We start from the raw sequence: 23,416 nt of genomic DNA, 5'->3' as shown, positions 1-23,416 counted from the left end.
TAGTATGTGTATGTATGAATGTGAGTTAGGGACCTCAGATTGTACACCCCTTGAAGGTTAGGGACTGATGTGAATGTACAATATATATGTTTGGCGATAACTGACAGATAAGCTTAGGTGATAAAATAAAAGAAATGTTGCCTTTCTTATTTTGTGTCTATAAAGGAAGCTATTGCCATTTAGGAAAGTCACAACAAATAAATAAATAGAATAATTATACAATACAATGATGTACAATTTGTTTAATAAAAATACCTGTGAAATGAGAAAAATGAACACACATAGAACAATTACATCAATCCAGTTGTATGGACATTCTATTCTTTACATACCAGGTTCTGTTTAAAGTGTTATTAAATGATGAAATGCAAATAAACCATATAGTGATGCAGGCTCCAGCACTTAGCATGTTTGCTGTGGGTTACCCTTTGTAAGTGTGTGGTTGCTTTGTTCTCTTTTTTAGAAAATGCTCTGTTTCTTGCCTAATTTTTTTCAGGTGGCTCAGTCCCCTTAGAGGGTCCCATGGAACCACCATTGCAAGCATGCTACCAGCAGGCACGGTGGACAGGTCTCCTTAACTCCAGAAACAGATAACTTTAGTGTCAAACCACTCCCCTGTTTTCCTTTCTCCTCTCTGTGCCTGCACTGTCCAGGGGTGGGACAAGGGGCGGGCATGAGCAGAGGTTGTCCCGGGCGCTGTGGGGATTTCGGGGGTTGTGCCAGAAGGGTGATTTGGAGGGGGATTTGTACTAGGAGAGTGGATTCGGAGGAAATGATTTATGCTAGGTGGTATGATTGGGGGGATTTGTGCTAGGAGGGTAAATTTTGAGGGAAGAATTAGTGTTAGGTAAGGCTTTTTTTCAGCGGGAATGTGGGGGAACGTGGGGGGGGCACAGTTCTGGCACCTCCAGCACTGAATGTGTAATGGCAAGAGATTCTGGGGTGTGCTGAAGGGTCTATTGATGCTGGCTGCTTAGGGATCTATTGTTCCTGGAGGTGATCTATATTTGCATGGGGATTTATTGTTGCTTGGGGATTCTGTTGCTGCTGGTTGGGTATCTATTGTTGCTAGGGGGTCTTATGTTTCTGGGGGGGCATTTGTTGCTGGGAGAGATTACTGTTGAGGGAGGGGTTTATTGGAGATCTGTTGCTGCAAGGGGTTATTGTTGTTGGGGTAGATCTATTGTTTCTGGAGGGTTGGCTTATTGTTGGCTGCAGGGGATTGATTTCACTCCTTTTCTTGTTATTATTACCAATTCCATACAAATTACTTGGCACTATAAAATTATACTTGGTTCTGTATTCTCTAAAGGGGCAGTACTGGGAGGTGGGTAGGGGGTGAAACCAAGGAACAGTACTTGAAGATGGTTAGGGGGAGGAGACAATGTTTACTCAGAAGTATGGAGGTCCTGCACCTATTCTTTGGGAAAAAAAAGCCCTGGTGTTAGGATAGGGGATTGGGAAGGGGGCTTTGGGCTGGGAGAGGGTGGATATGGAGAGGGAGAGGACTTAAGCTGGGATAAGGGATTTGTACTAAAGAGGGGGAAGATCAGTGATTACATTTTTTTTTTGGGGGGGGGGATTTTTGCTGACAGATAATGCTCATACATTTGAGGGGAGGGGGGGGTTGGCATGTGTTCGCCCTGGGCACTAGATGACCTTGTCCCGGCAAGGTGCACTGTGCAACCTGGAGCTGGGGGCAATAAACAGGGAACATATGTAAGTGTTTGTACATACTGGGGATTGTAAAAATACTTGTGTACTGAGCAGTTTGCCTGGAGTTAAGCTTTAAAGCTAGTATTTTTAGTAGTTTTTTCAATTATCATAAACCATATAACCACATTATATGAGTAAGTGGCACCAGCAAGGTATGACATTTTATTTCATCCTAATTAACTGCTGTAGAAAGGTGCAAGCATGCTTGATGACTCATTTCCACCAGTGAGCTAAAAGACCATGCATAGTGCAGTCACGCCAGTGGTCTGGCCATGGTTGCAGTAACTGCTCAGACGCCTTTTCAGTTTCTGAGTATACCTGACCTCCAAAAGCTAAAAAAATTACAATAAAAAACATTCAAAGCGATTATAAAATAAATAATTTATTTAACAAAAATATATACAAAATTATATATTCTACTGCTAAACAAACATTCAGTACATTTAACATTCATAGATTATGAATTATGATTATAAACACAACAGAAATCACTTATCAGCTTGTTCTTTTTCTGTCTTTTAAATTGCTGTATTTCCAGTCCTCATAAATTGTGAACAGGTAAAATAAAGATCTACCATTTTTTACTTAATATATGTAATATACAATAAAAGGTTTGGATCCCTCAGAAATGATATTTCCCTTAAATATGAGTGTGGCTTCTTTAAATATCCACTCAGGGGATACAAGATCTCCCCACCATAATTTTAGTTCTGTTCCAGCCTACTTTGGAGATTTACTTCACCCACCACAAGAAGGTTGTCCAGTAGTGAAGTGGAGGACTAGGGATCTGACACAATTAGAAATGTGCCAGATGTAAAGCATAATGCCCAGGGCTTTGCTCTTCAAGATAGCAAAGATTTGAGGAGTGAGCAGTAGGACAGATGAGTATTAATAGTTTTCTTTTGCAGGTTGAGTTTACATATATATTTTTTTTTATCAGCACAAGAGTTTGCTATTTTATATATATATATATATATATATATATATATATATATAATTGAATGTGCTGATTATTTGCAACACAGCCACTCTATGTCAAGACGTTGCTGGTATTTTAGAATTTTTTTAGGCCAAAATGGCATTTTGCATTTCCTGTAATACTTGATACCTGATAACAATATATTTTTTTTACTTGGCTGTATAATTTTGATTTACTGAAGATAGGCTATTTGGGTCTATGTTGACCTTTAGCTTGGGTACCATGCATGGTACATGATAAAGTAGCCTGAACCTTGCATTGGCAGAGATAATACAATGAAGATATCTTTGTTGTGCTGCCAATAATTTCTTAAGTTATGATCAATTTTAAAGAATTAATTGCTTCCTTATTTTGCAATAAAGCTCTCAAATTAAGACAATTATAGAATATATTGTGGCTTTAATGGGAACCTATCAGGGAAATAGAACTTTGAACCTTTGACCTGGGGGATAAACGCAGCAAAGAGGTCCTTTAATGCTAGGGGCCGACTTATGTTTCAATATCGGCTTCCTTTGCAGCTCTCAACATTTAAACACGTGCTATTCCAGAGCAGTGAAGGAAGTCAGTGGTGGAAGGCTTCCTTTTGCCAGGCGCTGTGATTGCAGGTCTGAACAGGGAAGAGATAGCTACAGAGTAATAGCAGCTGTTACCGACTGCAGGTCCCACTCTGATCGATGTCTTAATGGTGAAGTGTCCCCAGTATGGGGCCACCAGCCCAACAAATATTATCACAATTTATCCAGGGGGTAAATGAACTAGGAGAGATATATGGAAACAACCACTGGTGACTTGTTTTGAAGTGACACTATTCAGAACAGTTGTCATGATCCTTGGTTGGCACTTGGTGAGCCACTGACCTTAAACAAGCGCGTACATTGTAGGTATCAGTGCATGTGAACATGTTTGTTCCAGGTCAGTCTCTCAGTTAGCACAGAAGTAAAGATCAGGATGACAGTCCTGAAACTTATACCTGCAAAAGTAAGTCAGCATTGATAGCTTCCTTTTTTTCTAACTAATAGTTTTTCTTTAACCACTTGCCTACCGGGCAAATTTTCCCCCTTCCTGCCCAGGCCAATTTTCAGCTTTTAGCGCTGTCGCACTTTGAATGACAATTGCGCGGTCATGCAACGCTGTACCCAAACAACATTTTTATCATTTCTTGAGACAGATAGTGCTGTCTTTTGGTGGTATTTAATCACCACTGGGGTTACTATGTTTTACTAAACAAACTAAAAAGGACTGCAAATTTTGAAAACAAATTTTTTTTCTTAGTCTCTGTTATAAAATTTTGTAAATAAGTAATTTTTCTCCTTCACTGATGTGTGCTAATGAGGCTGCAGTGATGGGCACTGGTAGGCGTCACTAATGAGGTGGCACTGATGGGCATTGACAAACATCACTTGTGGGCATTGACAGGCATCACTGATGGGCACTGATAGGTGGCACTGATTGGTGGAACTGACTGGCACTGATAGGCGGCACTGAAAGGCAGCTCTGATGGGCACTGATATGTGGCATTGGTGTGCACTGGTAGGCACTGATATGTGGCATTGATGAGCACTTACAGGTGGCATTGATGGGCACTGACAGGTGGCACAGATGGGGCTACATTGATCATCAGGGCACTTATCCTCAGTGCCCTGATGATCAGTGTAGATGTCCCCTCTGAGGAATGACAATTACTGGCTCTCCTCTCCTCACGAGCCGTCAGTGGGAGGAGAGGACTGCCGATAACCGTCATTTCCTATTTACATGTAATCAGCTGTGATTGGACACAGCTGATCACATGACAGAGCCTAAGTCATCGGCTCTTTACAAGTGATTGGTGATCCACTGTGTACCAGGGACTCAGCGCACCACCGATTGCCGTGCCATGCGCCCCTGGGGGCGCGCATGCGCAGTTAGAGTGGGAGGACGTCATATGACGTCCTCCCAGAACAAGAGAACTGCCGTCCGCCTATCATTACCTTATATGGTGGGTGGGAGGCAGTTAAAATGTATCTAAACCCAAAAACAAAAACATTAGATTTTGCAGCCTACCAATCCTTAGATGTGGTGGCTGCTTTAATTTTCTGTTTTAGTTTTTTTTTTTCCTTTATTTTTAACAGATCTGGCCAGTAACACACCATCTGTCTTAGGGTGGCTCCTCTATCTATGGAGAAGCAGTGGAGACAACTTTGGACAACATCATTATACAGACGGTAGTGTTAGAAAGGCTAGTAGATTTAGATAGACTTTAGATAAGGTACTTACAAATTAAAGCCTAACTCCAACTAGCACTTTTGAGCGTTTATAGAACTATTTTTTATCTTTTAGGATAAAGGTTTTATCTACAGTAAGTTAATAAACGTTAGCCATTGTAAGCATTCCTGTCAGTGTCAAATGGTTTGTGTCAACCGTCTAGTTTCCAGTTTTGCTAGACAGCTTGGTCTGGTAAAGATAGTTGAAAAATAGACTTTCTGGCAGGATCCCCAGGTAAAAAAAAGCCAAAAGAGGAAACTAATGCAGCCACTACATTTAAAGGATTGATAAGCTGCAATATATTGCATTTCTGGTTTTGGGTTTAGATATGCCTTAATTACATTCTGGATTTGTGTTTCCATCTATAGTATATATTATTCCCTTGTTTAAGGTCTTCTTTTACAGACCCACACTGGTATTTTTTAAGAAGTTATATAATGAAAGTTAATAACGGAGCACAATTATCAAAATAGATGAAAAATATGTAATAATAAAAAAAAGTATATTTCAGATCAACTGTCCATCAGCCAAACATATAGATGTCCTGTTTATTTTCCTTATTTCCTAGTTTTCTTGGATATTTTTGTAGTCAAATTCAAAAGTTACATTTTGATAGGTAAAGTGCTGTTGATCAAAAAGGTTAAAGTGAGATCTTATGTTCCACTAAAACATGGAAACTGAAAAAAACTTGTAAGTCATCTGCCAATGGGAAGATGACCTAGCTGAGAAATGCTACTGTATTCCTCAAGTACAAAGAGATATAAACAATTTCCCCTATACCGAGAATGAGTTAGCTGAACGTTACCTTCATAAACTGTTGTCAGAGTCCAATGTAATAAACATTCATAGAGGTTCATAGTTTGTAAATGCCAAAAAATGATTTTTCTTGATCAGTACTGACTAATTTAACATCAGAAACATTGACGTACAAGACATCAGCACGAGTGAGGTTAAATACAGCTCCAAGGTAACTGTGTCTTGACCAAGAGTCACGCTTCTTGCAGCTCTGCTGTTCCATACTTTCCATGAGTTTCATCACACCTGGATATCGGGATGGTTTTTTGTAGACAATATGTGTCAGTTCCAAAGTATCTTTAGGGCATTCTATATTTATATTTCTAAAGTAGATGGAGGAATATAAGAAGTGTAGTCCAGTTTCATTCACCACTAATCCTCTGTTCCTGTACTGAATGCCATTAGTAAAAACCCGTCCTTTATGGTCTTCCCAATCTAATGGCAAATCCGAACTACTTTTTGCTGAAATTTAAAATAAATAGTTAAATAAATTAGAACATATTCATTTTAGTTTACATCATATGATCACAATTAAACCAAAGCCTTTAAAGCAGAACACCAGCCAAAACGTTAAGTGCAAAGAAGATAAGGGGGGTTTTATACCTACTGAAGAATTAATATTTTTAACCACTGAATCCTGAGATTTACATAGCCCTATCACATAGCACAGCCAGGTGGATGATACCACATTGTCTTTTACAGTTAGGGATTACAGTGGTGTCATCTCCCCCACCCCAGCCGCTGACTGCTGTTGTCATCTCTCTGCTTACTCTCTCCTCCTATCAGTTTGTTCCTTGTCAGCGCAATTACATGCAGCACACTTGATTGGCTTCCAGTCAGTGCCAGGACAAGGTTCTTTTAACACCCTAGGAGAAAAGGCTAAAGTGAATCATCCCCCCTTCATAAGCAGTGAACTACTTCCACAGCATAGGTTGCAGGTGTTGCCCTTTTAGCACCTTCCTTGTACTGAAGCTCCCAAGGTAGTCATCTCTCCTGCCAACCCATTAGCCCAGACCTGCTCCCAGTACCACCCTTCCCTAACCCAGTCTAAATGCTGCTATATAGAGGACTGCAAGGAGTTAATACCAAGTCAAATTCAGGTACTTATACCAGCTGAATAAAATAACTAATGATTTATGAATGCATATATATCTGCATTGGTTTAAATAATTTATATCAGCCAGGAGTTCAGCATGTCTCAATAAAATATAACAGTAAATTTCAAACAAGTGTAAGTTTACTCAAGACTGGATATTCTCTAGTAGTAGGATCTCTGGACTTGAGTTCCAACCTGTTCAGCTACTGCAGCTGATATGAGCAAATCTTGTACTTCCTGTAGGACCTTTCATATAACTGGAACTAGGATATGGAATTTCACTACAGAGACCATAAGAGTTAAAAGGAATTGTGCAGCATTCACCAAAACATTAAAATATCAGCTTTGGGTGGACTGGCTGTTCACTGTGCAAGGGAATTTTGCCCAGATCTTAGTGAATGAGGCGAAATTTTACTTTGCAAAGAGTACCCAACCACATGCAAGGAAATTAAAAAAAATTAATTTTTACTTGTACACTTCATTCACTAAGTGCATCTTCCTTTGCAAAGTGAACGGGCTATTTGCCTTTAGTAAATCAACTCCATAGACAGCAAGGAAACGTTTAAATGTACTTTAATACTTTATTTAAATGAAAACAATGCATCATTTACCTGTTACATGGGCAGCTTGTCTGCTTTTTATTTTCTCCAGGGGTCCCCCTACAGAAAGAGGAACAACAATGAATGTTTAGGTTTTAAAGGAACAAGATGTTTGTATCAGATTATCAGTAGCAGCTCAAGGTTTACATACTGAATATCTCACCTATGAACTTTTCTGTGGAAGGATCCAGCATTGAGGCAGCTTCACCAGACTATGGAGAAATGAAAGTGCAATAGGTTTTATTTAGTTACATATATTTTCAATGTATATGAGATCAATAGTTTACGCCTTCTATATAAAGTCTTATTATGTTCAGTTCATCTCTACCTAACTCTCCATGTGATTACCAGACATAACTGGGAAATCCTAGGGCCAGTTCACATCTGTGCCGTGCATTTTGGGTGCATTGCGTTTTAGGTGCATTACCACTGAACTCTATAGAACGTGTGTTTTGATGGAAGCACATCAAAGATGCAGCATGCAGGAATTTTATTTTAATCATACCATACGCACATAAATGCACATGTGTAAACAGGGCCTTAAAGGTCCAGATAATGAAGAACCTATTCACCAGATATGCTGCTCTCAGTGTGCTGTAAACTTTATGATCCAGCAGATTCCAAACAAAAACCGTAGTAAATGCCTTTTCTACAGGATCTATAGTATGACAGCTTCAAGACATAATGTAATTTCATACAAAAAGAACAGGCTCTGTGATGGCTGCTCATCAGAACAGGTTGCCATTGCAGTTCACATAGGGGTGTACTGCACAAAGATGACTATATGTAAACCAAGATACAGAGAAAAGACAGACACTTGAGTTGACATCAATGCATTTAATGATATAGGTTAATTGGAATAATACCTGTAACCGCATACACACATAGAAGCTGTTTTGTATTACATGAAATGCAATCTGTGAGGTCAAAAATGTGAGTGACCATTAATGACTTGATCTTTAAAAGTACTTGTTCCAGAGACGTCATCCTATTCCTGCCTTTACTAACGTGTGTCACAGACCTGAAAAAGTCTAATCACCTGTCTTGCATGAATGTTCCAAGTTAATAACTATTAGGAATTAAAATTAAAATGACAACCGGGGACCTTAAACCTTTAAAAAAAACAAGTCAACAATGAGAGCCCCTTTATTTCTGTCCTTATCAGTTCACTTGAAACAATCAATTACCCGTGAAACAGCATGGGAATGGCTAAAGGACCAATGTGTAAAATGTACTATTTATACTTAGTAAAGATTTTTTTACATTCCTGAACTTGGATTGGTATACTTCAAGGTATATTATAGTCTCATTTTGGCCCAGCTATGGACAAGGAACAAAGATTACGGTATTTTATTTACACAGTAAGCAGACTCTCTGTAAGGGTCGATTGCCAGAACAGTATTTTTCACTTCATGAGATGAATGAAGGTGAAAGGTCTCATTCTGGTATGGAAGGAAAAGCACCATGGTCCATAACAGACTCCAATCCCTAAACTATAATGATCGTTATTTGCCCTAAAAACATCCTTTTTCTCCAACAGGAGCTGGTGAGATCTTAAAATAAGAGGAACATGGCTAAAAATAACCATTGTTATGGCTCCTAACACACACTTAATAGCCTAAGGAATTAGCCTGATATGTATGACATTCTAGGCATTGAAACCTCATGGGGAATGTTATCTGGACCTATGCACATTGCTTATTAACATATTTATATTTCGCACATAAATACCATGGATAAATCACCTTGCGCTTAGAATTTTGCTCTTTGCACTTTTTCTATAACAAGCCTGTTGAAATTGTTGCACATCTATTATAAAAATCTTATCTTCTGTAAACTGAACATGTGTAACATTTATCATCGAGTATCATCATCCAGACATGTTGTACACCACAACTATAATCTGTAATTATTCAAATATCATATCTAAGGTAATAATCATTCATGGTGATCTAAATATGAGTGTCATTTAGATGGTTAAAATAGCCCATAGTATCGCATGCACAGGTACATTGGCAACAATGAAATACTCAAGGATTGCTGGCTTTAGCACTAACTTCAAGATACTTGTTAACCATAACACAAACTCCATGGAGATAATTGTGTCTATCTATAATAACCAAGTACTGCAGAACAGATTCCCAGGCCTCATAAATTCATAGCTACTCCAACATCAAATCTGTTGGCACTACAAAGAACTTCACGCACCATGGAAAAGACTATAGTAAACAGGAGGGACTAGGAAATAATTATGCAAAAATCTCTACTTAGAGGGAGCCACTTACAATTTAAGCAGATAGTAGTCTCAATTCAAAAAAGTTAACACAACAGGATAAGGATCTTAATTTTTTTTTTTTTAATCTTTGGGGGGTTTTTTTCAGTTTTTTAGTTGAGTCCAAAGAGATTTGAAAATTATAGTCAAATAGCTAAAATAAAGTTCCTTATCTTTGTGTTAAAGCTTCATAAATGAAATCTAATGCAAACTTGTAACATAAAAGTACAAAATCACAATAACAATGAATGACAATCAGTGTAAAATAAAGCAAATTTCATTTGCCCATGAAAAATAGTTCCTAAAAGCAATGTGTCTTCATTTCAAATTTGCAAAGTTTTTTTTTATAATACCGTATAAGCACTAGGAGAATAGGGGAGAGTAATATATCCATGCAATACACTTGCCTGCCTTAGATGGAGTTCCCTTTTAAAATGATGTACATTCAGAGCAAGTTAAATTAATATTCTTGTGTCATATCCATTTTAAACAGATTGAGTAAAATGCAATCTAACATGTAATCCATATTCCCCACAAATTTAAACTTAAAAAAAACAAAAAACACACACAACATTTTATACCTTTTTGATATTGTCAAGTTCCTTCTGTAGCTCCATTATTTTGAAAGTTCCTATACCCACTCCAACCAATGCTAGGAGAACCAGAAGAAAAACAATGAAAAGATATACACAAGTTCCATCTTTACGCCTCTTTTTCTTGAAGTCTGGAAAAGGTGGTAGAGGTGGTGGGTACATAGATGCATGGGTCAAAACTGGTGGTCTTTGAGCTTGGTTTGTCCAGAAGACTGGATAGCCCATGTGTGGTTGCATATGTTCCATCTTAGCTGCTACAGATGTAAAGTGAATCTGTAACTCAAGTTTGCATGTACTATATGTATCACAAGAGGAAGCAGAAACTGTGGTTCCTTTCACACTTTCAACAACTATATAAGATCAATATTGCTGCTCTCCGCCTTCTCACAGCTCATATGTGTTCCACCTACTCACAACCCTTCTTTCCTTTCATATACAAGACTACAGAAACACAACATTCTTGTGAAGTGTACTGCACAAATTATTCATGTGGTCTGCAGAAGCTGTATAAACCAGTTTATGGGTAGAGAACAACAAAATGACAATGCAAACAATGACCGCTCAGTAGTTGCTGGGGGATTACTGCCTTATGCAGAATGGTTTTTGTCTTATTTAATTGACCAAATGATAAAAAGAAACGTGCATACATCTCATGTTGGGTCGCATTGGCATCTTGTTTTTTTTTTCCTTATGCTTTGGTTCTATGGTGTGAAGAGACTGAATAATCATGTTTCTTCTCCCTCAGCAGAAGTTTACGGAGTTGTTTACTAAAATTGAATAGTGCAAAATCTGGTGCATAGAAACCAATCAGCTTCCAGGTTTTATTGTCAAAGCCTAATTGAACAAGCTGAAGTTAGAGGCTGATTGGCAACCATGTACAACTGCACCAGTTTCTGAGTGCTCCAGTTTTAGTAAATTTCCCTCTTAAAGTTGATTCCACTTCTTCAGAATGTATGTCAGGGTACCAGGTTGTCATGTGTCCAAGGTCCACAAAAATTTGAGACTTCTAAATGTAGACCCATATTTACCAAATGGCACTGTATTTGTAAGGCAGTGCCTTGGGTAGTAGAGTTAGATATGGCAGCATCAGTCTTCAAAATTTACAAATTATTATCACCTTTTCCTAATTAGTTTTCCTCTTCTGACCACCGATTATCATTTTTGGCTAAATTGAACAGCAGTTCAACAGCAGTTTTATAGTTTAGGAAACATGTAATTTCTTTTTTTGTCTGGTGGCCTGTACAGATGTAAAGTAGCTCTGCATATACTGTATAGTGGACATCAAGATTCCTTGAATTGCCCAATCTAACAATTGTTTTTACTGTAACAGTCACTCAACGCATCAATGGAGCTTGTACAAAAAGCCATAAAAAAAAAAGCTCTTTCCTAAAAGAAGATAAAATCATGTGATCTGGTAGACATTTGGACTTCTTACATGTTCACGTTCACAAGGGTTTCTACCACATAAGTGACTGTGTCTCACTGAGATGCAACCTTTTCTAAATTGGCCGTTGGGTGGATGCTACATTTGTGAACAAGGTTGAACTGCAGTGAAGCTCAGAGTCCTGAAAAAACTGTGCAAAATGTAAAAACTGAAAAGAAAAACACTTATGCAACCATAAAGTGATAGTGAAGACATTTTTTAAAATAAAAACAATGAGCTTATACTTACTTTCTCTGTTCAAGAATATTGCACAGAGCAGTCCCTTGCCTCCTCTTTGGCAATCCACTGCTGTTGCTGTCCATTGTTTTGTCCTTAAGGTGCCTAGAGTGGGTAGGCTATTGGTGCACCAGTGCAGGCGCACTCCCAATCCTGGCTGTGTGCATCCATCGACACACACTGCGCAGGTAAGCCACACCCCTACATCCTCCTCACAGGAGTTTGACTGACAGTAGCAGGAGCCTATGGCTCCCACTGCTCTCAGTGTCTCTTGAGAGACCAGGAAGAAAGGAGTGTGGCGTTGCAGCCGGGACAGCACTAGAGTGGTGACCGGAGTCAGGTAAGTGTTTAGGGAAGGGGTGGGACAGTAAGTGGGGTGTTTTTTACCTTAATGCAGGGGGAAAAAACAAAAGTTCAAGCCCTTTTAAAAAAACCTTTCTCTGGCAGAGAGAAGTTATCAGCTGACTTTTTTATGTTTACAAAATGTGATTTAGGTGGACCACTACTACTGAATCCAGCCCTCCTCTGTGACTCTTAAATGTTGTCCCTGACAGCAAACTTTAGGATTCAAGAGTGGGAGCCAGATGAAGGTTGGGGACCTGCCGTTCCATTCTCCTCTGTATACACTGAACCTGGAAGTGCTCAGTTGTCAGCACTTGTGGGTCAGGATCCCCATCCCCTTGACAGCTGAGGGACAAGCAGTTGTTTTTTTTTTTTTATCTGCATCCAATGTAGGCAGAGGAGTTGTCAGTGTCTCAATAAACAGTGCATGCAGCCCTAAACACTAGTACCGTTCAGTACAACATCCAGCCATATCCAGTCACAGTATATTTCAGCTGCAGGCTCACTAAAATGCCAGGATTGGATACATGGGGTAAACATCCAGTGTGCATGTGGCCCTGGAGGTAGTGAACTGCTTTCGGGGACTATGGATTTCTAGTCAGCCCCTGTTATGTGACCTCAAAATTACTTTCTTAGTATCCATGTAAATATTGCACCCATTAAAAGAAAGGGAAACTTGAATCACTGGCAATCAAAGAGGGAATAAACGAATTGACCAGCAATGGAGGCACTGATTAGCAATTATGGCACAGACCACTGACCAGAATAAGGGCAAAGACCACTAAACAATAATGGGAATGTATTCCACAGATGAACATTGGCCAACATAATAACCATAAGAGTTTAGAGGATGCAATCTAACCTGATCACATAAATAGATACTGTATGTGAATGCAAATTTTTCATCTTTATCCATCTAACACTGCTGCTAATCTGATCACATGACCAATCAATCGTATAGTCATAACATTCCTCAATTTATCCAGTGTCATACCTAGTAACTAATCAGTTACATACCTCTAGGTAGACCTCTAGGGTCAATTCAAAAGTTACATAAATAAATCTTTTGCAAATGTGCAATTCACTAAGAATTTTGCAGCAAATAACGCATGCAGTAAAATATTGGTATTGTGGTATTTACCACATATTTTTATGCGGTACTTAAGGAAGCTGGACACTGTGTCCTTAAAAACAGATAACTCATCAGCTGTAAGTGGGTGTCACACTGACAGCTGAATGCACTGTAAACAAAACATGCCGGCAATTCAAACCCCCCCCCCCCCCCCCATCCATACCAGGCCCTTCTGGTCTGGTATGGATTTGAAGGAAACCCCACGCCAAAATGTAAAAAAAATGGCCCTTAGGTTTGGTATGGATTTTGTGGGAACTCCACACCAAAATTAAAAAAAAAATGGCATGAGGGTCCCCTCACAATCCTAAGGGATTTTGGGTCTGCTATGGAGTTGGGGGGACCCCACACCATTTTTTTTTAATTGTAACATGGGGTTCCCCTTAAAACCTATACCAGACCCCCACGTATTTACCAACATATTTTTAATTTTGAGTTTAATACCGCAGAATTGTTATTTTTGTGAAATGTTTTCACCGCATGCAATAATTTATGCAAATGAGTCATGTGACCATGTTATCGCATGCGGTAAGCTTTAGTGAATTGACCCCTAAATCTCTCCCGATCATTTTACCAATCATATGACCATAGATAGTTCCAAAAAGGGACCAAAAATACCATTTACTCATGTTATCTGGCAACATAACAATATATTATCTTTAACACAAATTCACGTTCGCTCATGCTGCTAGGCAACATCATGCCATATTAGATCTATTCACCGTAATTTCTTACTCCTCGAATCTTGAGGGGCATATTCCTTATCTATTACATACTGTATATAATTTTGTTTTTAACCACTTGCCTACCAGGCACTTATACCCCCTTATTTACCAGGCCAATTTTCAGCTTTCAGCGCTGCCGCACTTTGATTGACAATTGCGCGGTCATGCAACATTGTACCCATATGAAATTTTGATCATTTTTTTTTCACAAATAGAGCTTTCTTTTGGTGGTATTTAATCGCCACTGGGCGCTTTACTTTTTGCGCTATAAATAAAAAAAGTGCAAAAAATTTGAAAAAAAAAAAAGTTTCTTTGTTTCTATTATAAAATTTTTCAAACAGGTATTTTTTCTCCTTCACTGATGTACGTTGATGAGGCAGCACTGATGGGCACTGATAGGTGGCACTGATGGGCACTGATAGGCAGCACTAAAGGGCACTGATAGGCAGTACTAATGAGGTGGCATGGATAGGCGGCACTGATAGACAGCACTAATGAGGTGTCACGGATAGGCGGCACTAATATGCAGCACTGATAGGTGACACTGATGATGGGTACTGATAGACAGCACTGACTGGCATCACTGCTGGGCACTGACTGGCGGCACTGACTGGCACAACCCCTGGGCACTGACTGGTGGCACTGACTGGCAGCACTGCTGGGCTGCACTGGTGGGTGGCACTGGTGGGCAGCACTGGTGGGTGGGCACAGGTGGGTGGCACTTCTGGGCACAGGTAGGTGGCACTTCTGGGCACAGGTGTGTGACACTGCAGAGTGGCACAGGTGGGTGCACTGCTGGGCACAGGTGGGTGATCTGCTGGGCACAGGTGGGCGGAGCTAGTGGGCGCACTGCTGGGCACAGGTGGGCAGAAATTGCGGGTGGCACTGCTGGGCACCGATCATCAGGGCACTGATCATCAGTGCCCTGATGATCGGTGCCGATCCCCGCTCTGACAACTGCCGGTTCTCGGCAGTACTTTCCTCACGATCTGACAGCGTGAGGAAAGTGCAGCCGAGAACCGGCACTTGCATTTCCCTGTGATCAGCGTGTCATTGGACACCGCTGATCACGTGGTAAAAGGCCGCTGTGATTGGCATTTTACCACATCACGTGATCAGCTGTGTCCGTAGGACACAGCGATCACGGAGATCGCCGGGTGCGCGCCCCCTGGGGCGCGCAGGAGAGCGCGTTCTGGGAGGACGTCATATCACGTCCACTCAGAACTGGCCGGCCGCATTGCAGCCGTCATTCGGCTATCTGCAGTCGGCAACTAGTTAATAAAGGACGTGTCAAAGACTATCTTCTGTCATTTTTTACACTACACTTTTTTTGTGAATGAATGGCGATACCCTGTATCCCTTACATGTTGTAGTCCTATTGCCCCCCGCCTGCATACCCCCACAACCACAAGCCACAGTTGTGGGGAAGAGGCCCTTGTCCCCATTAACATGGTGTTTTGGGAGGGGGAGCACCCTGTGCTCCAAAGTACCCCCCATGTTGAGGGCATGTGACCTGGTATGGCTTAGAAAGGGGAGCATGCGCTCGTCCTCCCCCTTTTAGATAAGGGTCTGGTTTGTTTTTTTATGCCATTTTACCATTTTAAAAAAGATTTTGGCATGGGTGTTCCCCTCAAAAAAGGGTCTGGTATGGATTTTGGGGGAGACCCCACACCATTTTACCATTTTAAAAACAATTTTGGCATGGGTGTTCCCCTCAAAATCCATACCAGATCCGAAGGGCTTGGTATGGATGGGGGGGGGGGGCATGCCGTTTTTTGTTAAATTTTTTTCATGCTCGGATTCTGTAAGATACCTCTTAGTGAATTGTCCCGGCTCAAAGTTCAGGGTGTGTTCGGCCCATCACTACTAAGAAGCTATGGAAAGCATTGCACCTGTGATCGGTGGATCAGGGGTGCAATGTCAGACTTCTGCAGACAAGCCCTGCAGTTTTCACCTCATACTTTCATATGGACCGACTGTTTACAATCTGCAGGGTTTGTGAATGAACTACATGGCCACTCATCAGCGACCTTACAATTCATTCAGAAGTACAAGCCATCAGCCACAATGGCTGTTGGTAGTTGGTTCACAGGAAACTGCGAATGAATGATGGGCCATGTGGTCCTGCACGGCTGCACTCTTTTTGAATTGTGGCAGTGGGTGTGGGGAGAAGATCCCTGGCCAACTGCCACAATGAGAAGACAATCAGGGGAACTGGCTGCCGGAGCTGGAACATGTTACATGTTCCAGAAGGTGAACTTATCCTCTGATATCAAGTTATATATTTATTCCTTTTGGATTTAATGTATCTACCTAATGTTTCTTTTTTGGATGCACCTCTCCAATGTTTCATCACTCCATCAATACCACCGAATTTTAAAATTGATCGATTATGATATTTCTTAAAGTGAGTTTTTGAAAAGCCCTTCTGGCACTATACATATGCTCCATTAAATTGTTTTCTTTAAAACCCTAGGGGGTATACCTATATACTGCAGGCCACATGGGCACTCCAGTAAATAAACTACATGTGCCAAAAGACAAGAAATACATTTATTTCATACATTTTCCCCACAGTCTTGGAGATGAATTCCTTTCTCCTTTTTACATTATTACTTGTCCTTTTACCTACTTGGCACCTTCTGCATGCATAAAAACCTTTTACTTAAAAATGTATGTTTTCTTAGGTGGATCAAGGCCTATCTTACCACTTTTAGTGCCTCTTCTCATAAAATAATTGTATAAAGTGAGCACACATCCATGATAACTAGCCAGACATTCTCTGATATTTGAATCTTTTCCAGAAAAAATATAAGTTGTTTAGTGTCCTTTTAAGCATGCTTTTGTATCCAAAAACAATTGTCACTGGAAAAAATTTAAATATTAGAGGATTTATGATTAGTGACTGTGGATGTGTGCTTAGGTTGTATGATAAGTGCAGGCACCAGGAAGCACTAAGAGCAGTAAAATGGGCCTTGGGGAAAAGAAGAGATATCCCAGAGATACAAAAGGAATTTATTGTTGTTTGCTTTGATGCAGAATTATTTTTGGTATAAAGAAGATTTTTTTTAGTCAGAAGACAGGGACAACTATGAGAGGAAGATTTGCCATGTACATAGGAATATGTTGGTCAATAGGAGGTGATAAATAGTTTTAATGAATCAATTTATAATTTTATAGGTGCTTTTTAGACAATGTTTTTATTTATTTGGAGGGAGCCAGAGTTTGAGGATAATAATATTAGGTTCATATAAATAATACATATATAAGATCTCGTTTTAGATGGTAATATCTTTAGCAATGGGGAAAAATATCTACAAATACACATTTTAAAGACATTGACAGAAATGGGTATATCCTGAAAGTGAGTTGCCATCATGCGATGTGTTTAAAAAAGAGAGAGGACAATGACAGAATCAGAAGAAACTGTACAGAGATTGAGGATTTCAATAGACAATTAAAAGTAATAAAGAGTAATAAAGAGTATATTTATAGAAAAAGGTTATGTGAGAGAAGATATAGAAAGAGACAGCCACAGTCCAGCACTAAACCCAAGAGTTGAAACTATCATCCCCTCGGCTTCGGGATTTTGCTACACAGCACTCCATAGCAGAACATTTAGCAGATCAATCACTTGCTTCTGCATTGTGTATTGACTGCATTGTTTACTCATTTAAAGGGATATGACATCATAGCACTTCCTCTGAGTAAAGAGGCTGGGGCAGAGCTATTGCAATTCTGCCCAATGTCTCCTCGTAGCAATAGATCATTGCTACAGTGATCTATAGCTAGATGATTGCAGCCAGCAATAGATCACTATTAGAAGTAACTTGTTGCTGTATTGCTACATGTGGGGTCTGGATCATGTCTCCACTGACAAGATTCAGACCCTCAATGAAGAAATTAAGTTAAAAAATAGGAAAAATATGCAGTCTGTATGTATACAGTGCAAACAGATTTTTCCCCATATTGCAATATAGCATTGAAAGGAAAATAAAGCTCTCCTAAAAACATGAATGCTCACTTTGAGCTTTATGATTCCCCTATATTACATAAAAGTTGTACTAATCTGGTATCAATTTAATTAGCAGACATTACTGATTTTATTTTTCGGTAAGTATATGGGGGGGTGTGAATTACATAATTGTGTTATAAAATATTACATAAAATTTATCTTTAGTTTTTACTCTTTAGTTCCATTAAAAATCAAGCAAGCGAAAATACAGTAACATGAACAGTAAATAAACCCCATAGAAATCATTGACTTTTTTCAAGATATTTGAAGATGCAAACATTAGATCTTTATTCAAATTGACTCAGATTGATTTCAGGAAGAAAGAACTGGAGGCACAAGTGGCTAATGAATACAATGCTGCATTTGTGTCTTTTATATCTGCCTAATATAATACATTTTTCAGGTGATGAAAACAAAAACGTCTCCATTTTTCTGATGTTCCACACTTATGTTGTAGTCCATTTAAATCCATAAACTAACAAGAAATAGAAATATGCTATAATAATTACCACATTATAAAACGGTACATGAAAAATACAGTATATAAATAATGGATACTATATAACTATACGTGTATTAATTAATAAATGAATCACAGCACCACATCTTTCTGATCAAGTTCGCATTAGGGAATAGCATGGTGATATTTTCCCAGCTTGGTTAGGAATCCAGACACTGTCACCAAACAATTTAACCCATCTTGCTAAATATGATGGTGTTACTAATATAGATGATCTGCCATTCGGAAGATGTTTCTGTAGTCCCAACTGAACTGAAACTCCAGAACTCCAGAACTGGAAAGTTGGGTCCACCCTAGCAAGACTGCAGTTTACAGGTGTTTGTACTTGTTCTGCACAATAAAGTAGAAATATAGGCATACCTTTTTTTTTTTCTTAGAGCAAGGAAGGGTTATAACTCTGGTCAGATTTTTCTTTTTTACATCTTAGTCCCATTGGGGAGATTTCCCTTCACTTCCTGTCCCATAGCCAAAGGGAATCCTTGGGGACCCCCAGGTCACCAGAACTAGTCTGCCATTTGGAATATTTCCCCTCTATTACTTTTCTGGTGACAACCCAGAATTTGGGATTATCTTTACTTTAACTAAAATATCAATATTTATTTACAACAATTAAAAACTATACCAAATGCATAAAAAACAAAATTTCCATGATAGATTCGAAATAAAAAAAATGAGGATTTTGAATATCCCTTATTAAGACTTGTAACACAATAAAACACTAGTCCAGTAGTCTCCCGCATAGCTGACTTTTATCCCACAACCATATTTCTAGGATTGTTGGTTTATTCAGCCAGGGAAATCCAACGCATTTTGAAAATGTTATACAAAATATCTTCTTCAAGGGATAGGATACTACTGTCCGAGTTATTTACAATCTAGTTTACAAAATTATAATTTTTTTTACAAAATCACTAAAATAAATGACATATTGCATAAAGACTGTTTTTGGGATCTCTTAACCACTTGCACTCCAGAAGATTTACCCCCCCCCCCCCCCCTTCGTGACCTGGCCATTATTTGCTATAAAGCACTGCATTAATTTAACTGACAATTGCGCAGTCATGAAATGCTGTACATAAATTAAATTTATGTCACTTTTTACCACAAATAGAACTTACTTTTGGTGGTATTTGATCACCTCTGGGTTTTTTATTTTTTGTACTATAAACAAAAAAAGACCAACAATTTTGAAAAAAGCAATATTTATTACTTTCTACTATAAAATATTATAGTGTAGGTTTTTAATCATTATTAATTTATAAGAAACTTAGTAATAGTTTCATTTAATCAATTATGTTAGTGCATAAGTAATCACTTTTGTATATACTGTATATATTTTTTGGGAACCTGGGAACCTCTGACATTTCTATTTTGTGGTGTGGCTCAAACCAGTTTTGACTAGTTTTTGGGCTGGTATATACATGGCTGAAAAACAAAAAGGAGTTGGATTTGGATTCAGAAAAGTATGAATCAAAGACTATCGCCTCCAGGGCCTTCAAATGAACATGTTAAAGAACTCCTCCTGGATTAAACATGCCATATTTATCAATTTTTATCATCTCTAATACCTCTTTAAACCGAGCTATAAAATAAAAGTAAATTCCTTTTATTATTATACTTTTGAGTTGTCTAAAATTATTGCATTAAATCAGCATATATGTTAAACATAGGATCTTTTAAGTCTAACCCTTCATTACGAACACATCCAATAAAAAAATTGTAAAAATCTAATTTCTTCATAAATGTTTGCCAATATGTATTTTGCTACATATGTTTGGTAAAAAAAATCCCAATAAGCGCATATTGATTGGTTTACGCAAAAGCTATAGCATCTGTAAGCTATGAGATGTATAGTGCTAAAAGTATACACTGTCACTGCTTCACAGAGATAGAAAATCCAGGGGATCCCCTATGACAGGACACAGTTCTTCCTTGCTAATATAGGCAGAGCTGTGTGCTGTCACTCTCCTCCCCAATCAATGGGTGCCGACGCTCATCTATTGGCTGGCACCCTCTGATCGGCTTCTGCGGTGACTAATCACAGCAGAAGCAGCGCACCCCCTACGCCAAGAAGTGCAAAATCATATATATATATATATATATATATATATATATACATATATATATATCATCCACGGCATCGTGATACTAGATATATTCTTGGTAAGCAATAAACAATATGTATATATATATATATATATATATATATATACACACAGGTGAAACTCGAAAAATTACAATATCGTGCAAAAGTTCATTTATTTCAGTAATGCAACTTAAAAGGTGAAACTAATACATGAGATAGACTCATTACATGCAAAGCAAGATAGTTCAAGCTGTGATTTGTCATAATTGTGATGATTATGGCTTACAGCTCATGGAAACCCCAAATCCACAATCTCAGAAAATTAGAATAATGTGAAAAGGTTCCAGAAGAGCATTTGTGAGGTCAGGCACTGATGTCGGAAGAGAAGGCTTGGTTTACAGTCTCCGCTCTAATTCATCCCAAAGGTGTTCTATCAGGTTGAAGTCAGGACATTTAGACAGGCTTGTCTAAATGTTGTACTGCAAACTTTAAACGAGCTTCAACATGCTTTTTCGTCAGCAATGGAGTCTTGCATGGTGAGTGTGTATACAGGCCATGACGGCTGAGTGCATTACTTATTGTTTTCTTTGAAACAATTGTACCTGCTAATTCCAGGTCTTTCTGAAACTCTCCACAAGTGGTTCTTGGCTCTTGGACAACTTTTCTGATAGTTCTTTTCACTCCTCTGTCAGAAATCTTGCGAGGAGCACTTGGTCGTGGCCGGTTTATGGTGAAATTATGTTCTTTCCACTTCCGGATTATAGCCCCAACAGTGCTCAATGGAACATTCAAAAGTTTACAAATCTTCTGTGACACCTTGGTAAAGAGACACCTTTTTATAGGCCATTAGTTGAGACTGAACCAACTGATATTAATTTACACTGAAAAGGGGCATGATTGCTTTCTAATTACTGATAGATTTCTGCTGGTGTCTTGGCTTTCCATGCCTTTTTGTACCTCCCTTTCCTTAAGTGTTCAATACTTTTTCCCTGTGTCATTCCATTTTATTACACACAACGCAAGTTTTGAACGTATTTTTTTTGGTTTCTTTGTATGTATGAATTGCATGGGTTGTTACCGACAGATGGGGAAAATTTCATATCAATAGCACCTTTAGCAATATATTTACCTAGAAAAATGGTGACGTGATCAATTCTTATTTTACTTGCTGTATATATATATATATATATATATATATATATATAGTGACATTGCTAAGTAGGGTTGCCACCTCATCTCTTTAAAACCGAACACACATTACTTACACAGTTTCTGTGGCTAATTAAGGTGGTAATTAAACTCACTTAGTGCCTTATCTTCCTTAAAATAGCCTCAGAACCTTTGCAATTAATATGTGTTCGGTTTTAAAGGGATGAGGTGACAACCTTAGTGCTAGGCTCTGCCAGAGTGTAAATGAAAGTAAAGAGTACACAGGGTTCCCACAAATGCATAGTGAAGGGCTTCAGATTATTGGTTCTGAGCAGATAAAGTTGTTTTTTACAGTATTTTGGGTTTTTTTTAGTTAATAAATTCCCAGATCAGGGTAAGCAATCCAGAGGCTTTGACGTGATTTGGGAGGGATGAAACCCGTAATCCTGTGGTAAGGTCTTGCCGGACATCAGCAGGGTGTGTTAGCAGGTGGTCACAGCCTATATAATCTAAGATGACCTGAGAGTAGTTTAGGGCTCCATCCTCCCCAGAGTGAGGCTTCAAGTGGGCAGCGCTGTGCATGTTGGCACAGTCCAGGTGTAGTGTGCAAAGGAACAGATGGAAGCTCTAAGGCTGAGGGCCTGAGTGTACAGAGTGTGTGCAATGAGAGCTGCAAGAGGCACAGTGATTGCTTATAAGTACGGGGTGCTGTGAGATGGTCTTAGGGACCATATCAGAGGCCTAAGCCTAGGGCCTGAGCTGTGGCACTGTGAAAGCAAGACATTTTTCATTTGTACTTTGAAATGGTGGTGGAAACCCCTGCGAGAGCAACCATTTATTTCAAACCTTTCTTTTCTTGATAAATAAAAGTGGGCCAACAAGCCCTGAATAGTATTTCTGGTGGGGTCTGAGCTCATTGGACAATGCAGTATATCTGAACAATACCCCAAATCATCACTATATATATATATATATTTTCCTGTAATGACACACATTGGGAAGACCATCAGCGGGTTTCTGCTACAGTTTCTCATGGTTGCCAGTAATCTAGTGTCAAAGTATTTTGTTTTCCTCTCTCGTTTTGCTTGACCTACTTAGATCATAGAAACACATGGGCTTTGTTCATGAAATGATAATACTTATTCTGACCCTTTTTGTCATGTATTCAATATTACATTACCTTTTTTGCTGTACACGTAAACACACATGCATTTCATAGCCAATATATGCACATATATCTTTCTGACCTTCATGGTTCCTAGAACATTTATATTTATTTAAAGTGGGGATGATACTGATACAAATTATTGAGCAATTGTGCAACCATCACCCAAGTTATGAAGAGAAAATAATTGTTTCATGAGACCTTATGTTGGTCATGATCATATCCTGAAAGTTTTAGGTATTTCCACTTAATTTTTGCTGATATAGCAGAGATATATAAAAATGCTGCATTAAACACTGCTGATTCATGATCAGCAATGAGAAGACTGATAACA

General features: G+C 38.9%; 1 protein-coding gene across 1 annotated transcript; it reads right to left on the bottom strand.

The window, feature by feature from the left end:
* Positions 1-227: 227 nt before the first annotated feature.
* On the bottom strand, positions 228-10,544 carry FASLG (Fas ligand). Its single transcript, XM_089668881.1, has 4 exons — positions 10,280-10,544; positions 7,590-7,638; positions 7,439-7,486; positions 228-6,193 (listed from the first exon to the last, which is right to left on the bottom strand). Exons 1-4 carry the CDS (start codon positions 10,535-10,537, stop codon positions 5,790-5,792), a joined length of 759 nt encoding a protein of 252 aa, XP_089525007.1. The 5' UTR covers positions 10,538-10,544; the 3' UTR covers positions 228-5,789.
* Positions 10,545-23,416: the final 12,872 nt, after the last annotated feature.

The sequence above is a fragment of the Staurois parvus genome, unplaced genomic scaffold (assembly GCF_062004578.1).
Source record: "Staurois parvus isolate SC_StPar_1 unplaced genomic scaffold, SC_StPar_1.0 ptg000066l, whole genome shotgun sequence".
NCBI classification, from domain to species: domain Eukaryota; kingdom Metazoa; phylum Chordata; class Amphibia; order Anura; family Ranidae; genus Staurois; species Staurois parvus.
Note: the sequence above shows the minus strand (reverse complement) of the source record. Positions and strands in the feature narration are given on the sequence as shown.

Coding starts and splice junctions, on each gene's coding strand:
- FASLG (XM_089668881.1), bottom strand. CDS start 10,537: ATGGAACATATGCAACCACACATGGGCTATCCAGTCTTCTGGACAAAC. Junction 7,639..10,279: donor AACTTGACAATATCAAAAAG/GTATAAAATGTT, acceptor ATTTCTCCATAG/TCTGGTGAAGCTGCCTCAAT. Junction 6,194..7,438: donor ACAAGCTGCCCATGTAACAG/GTAAATGATGCA, acceptor TTTAAATTTCAG/CAAAAAGTAGTTCGGATTTG.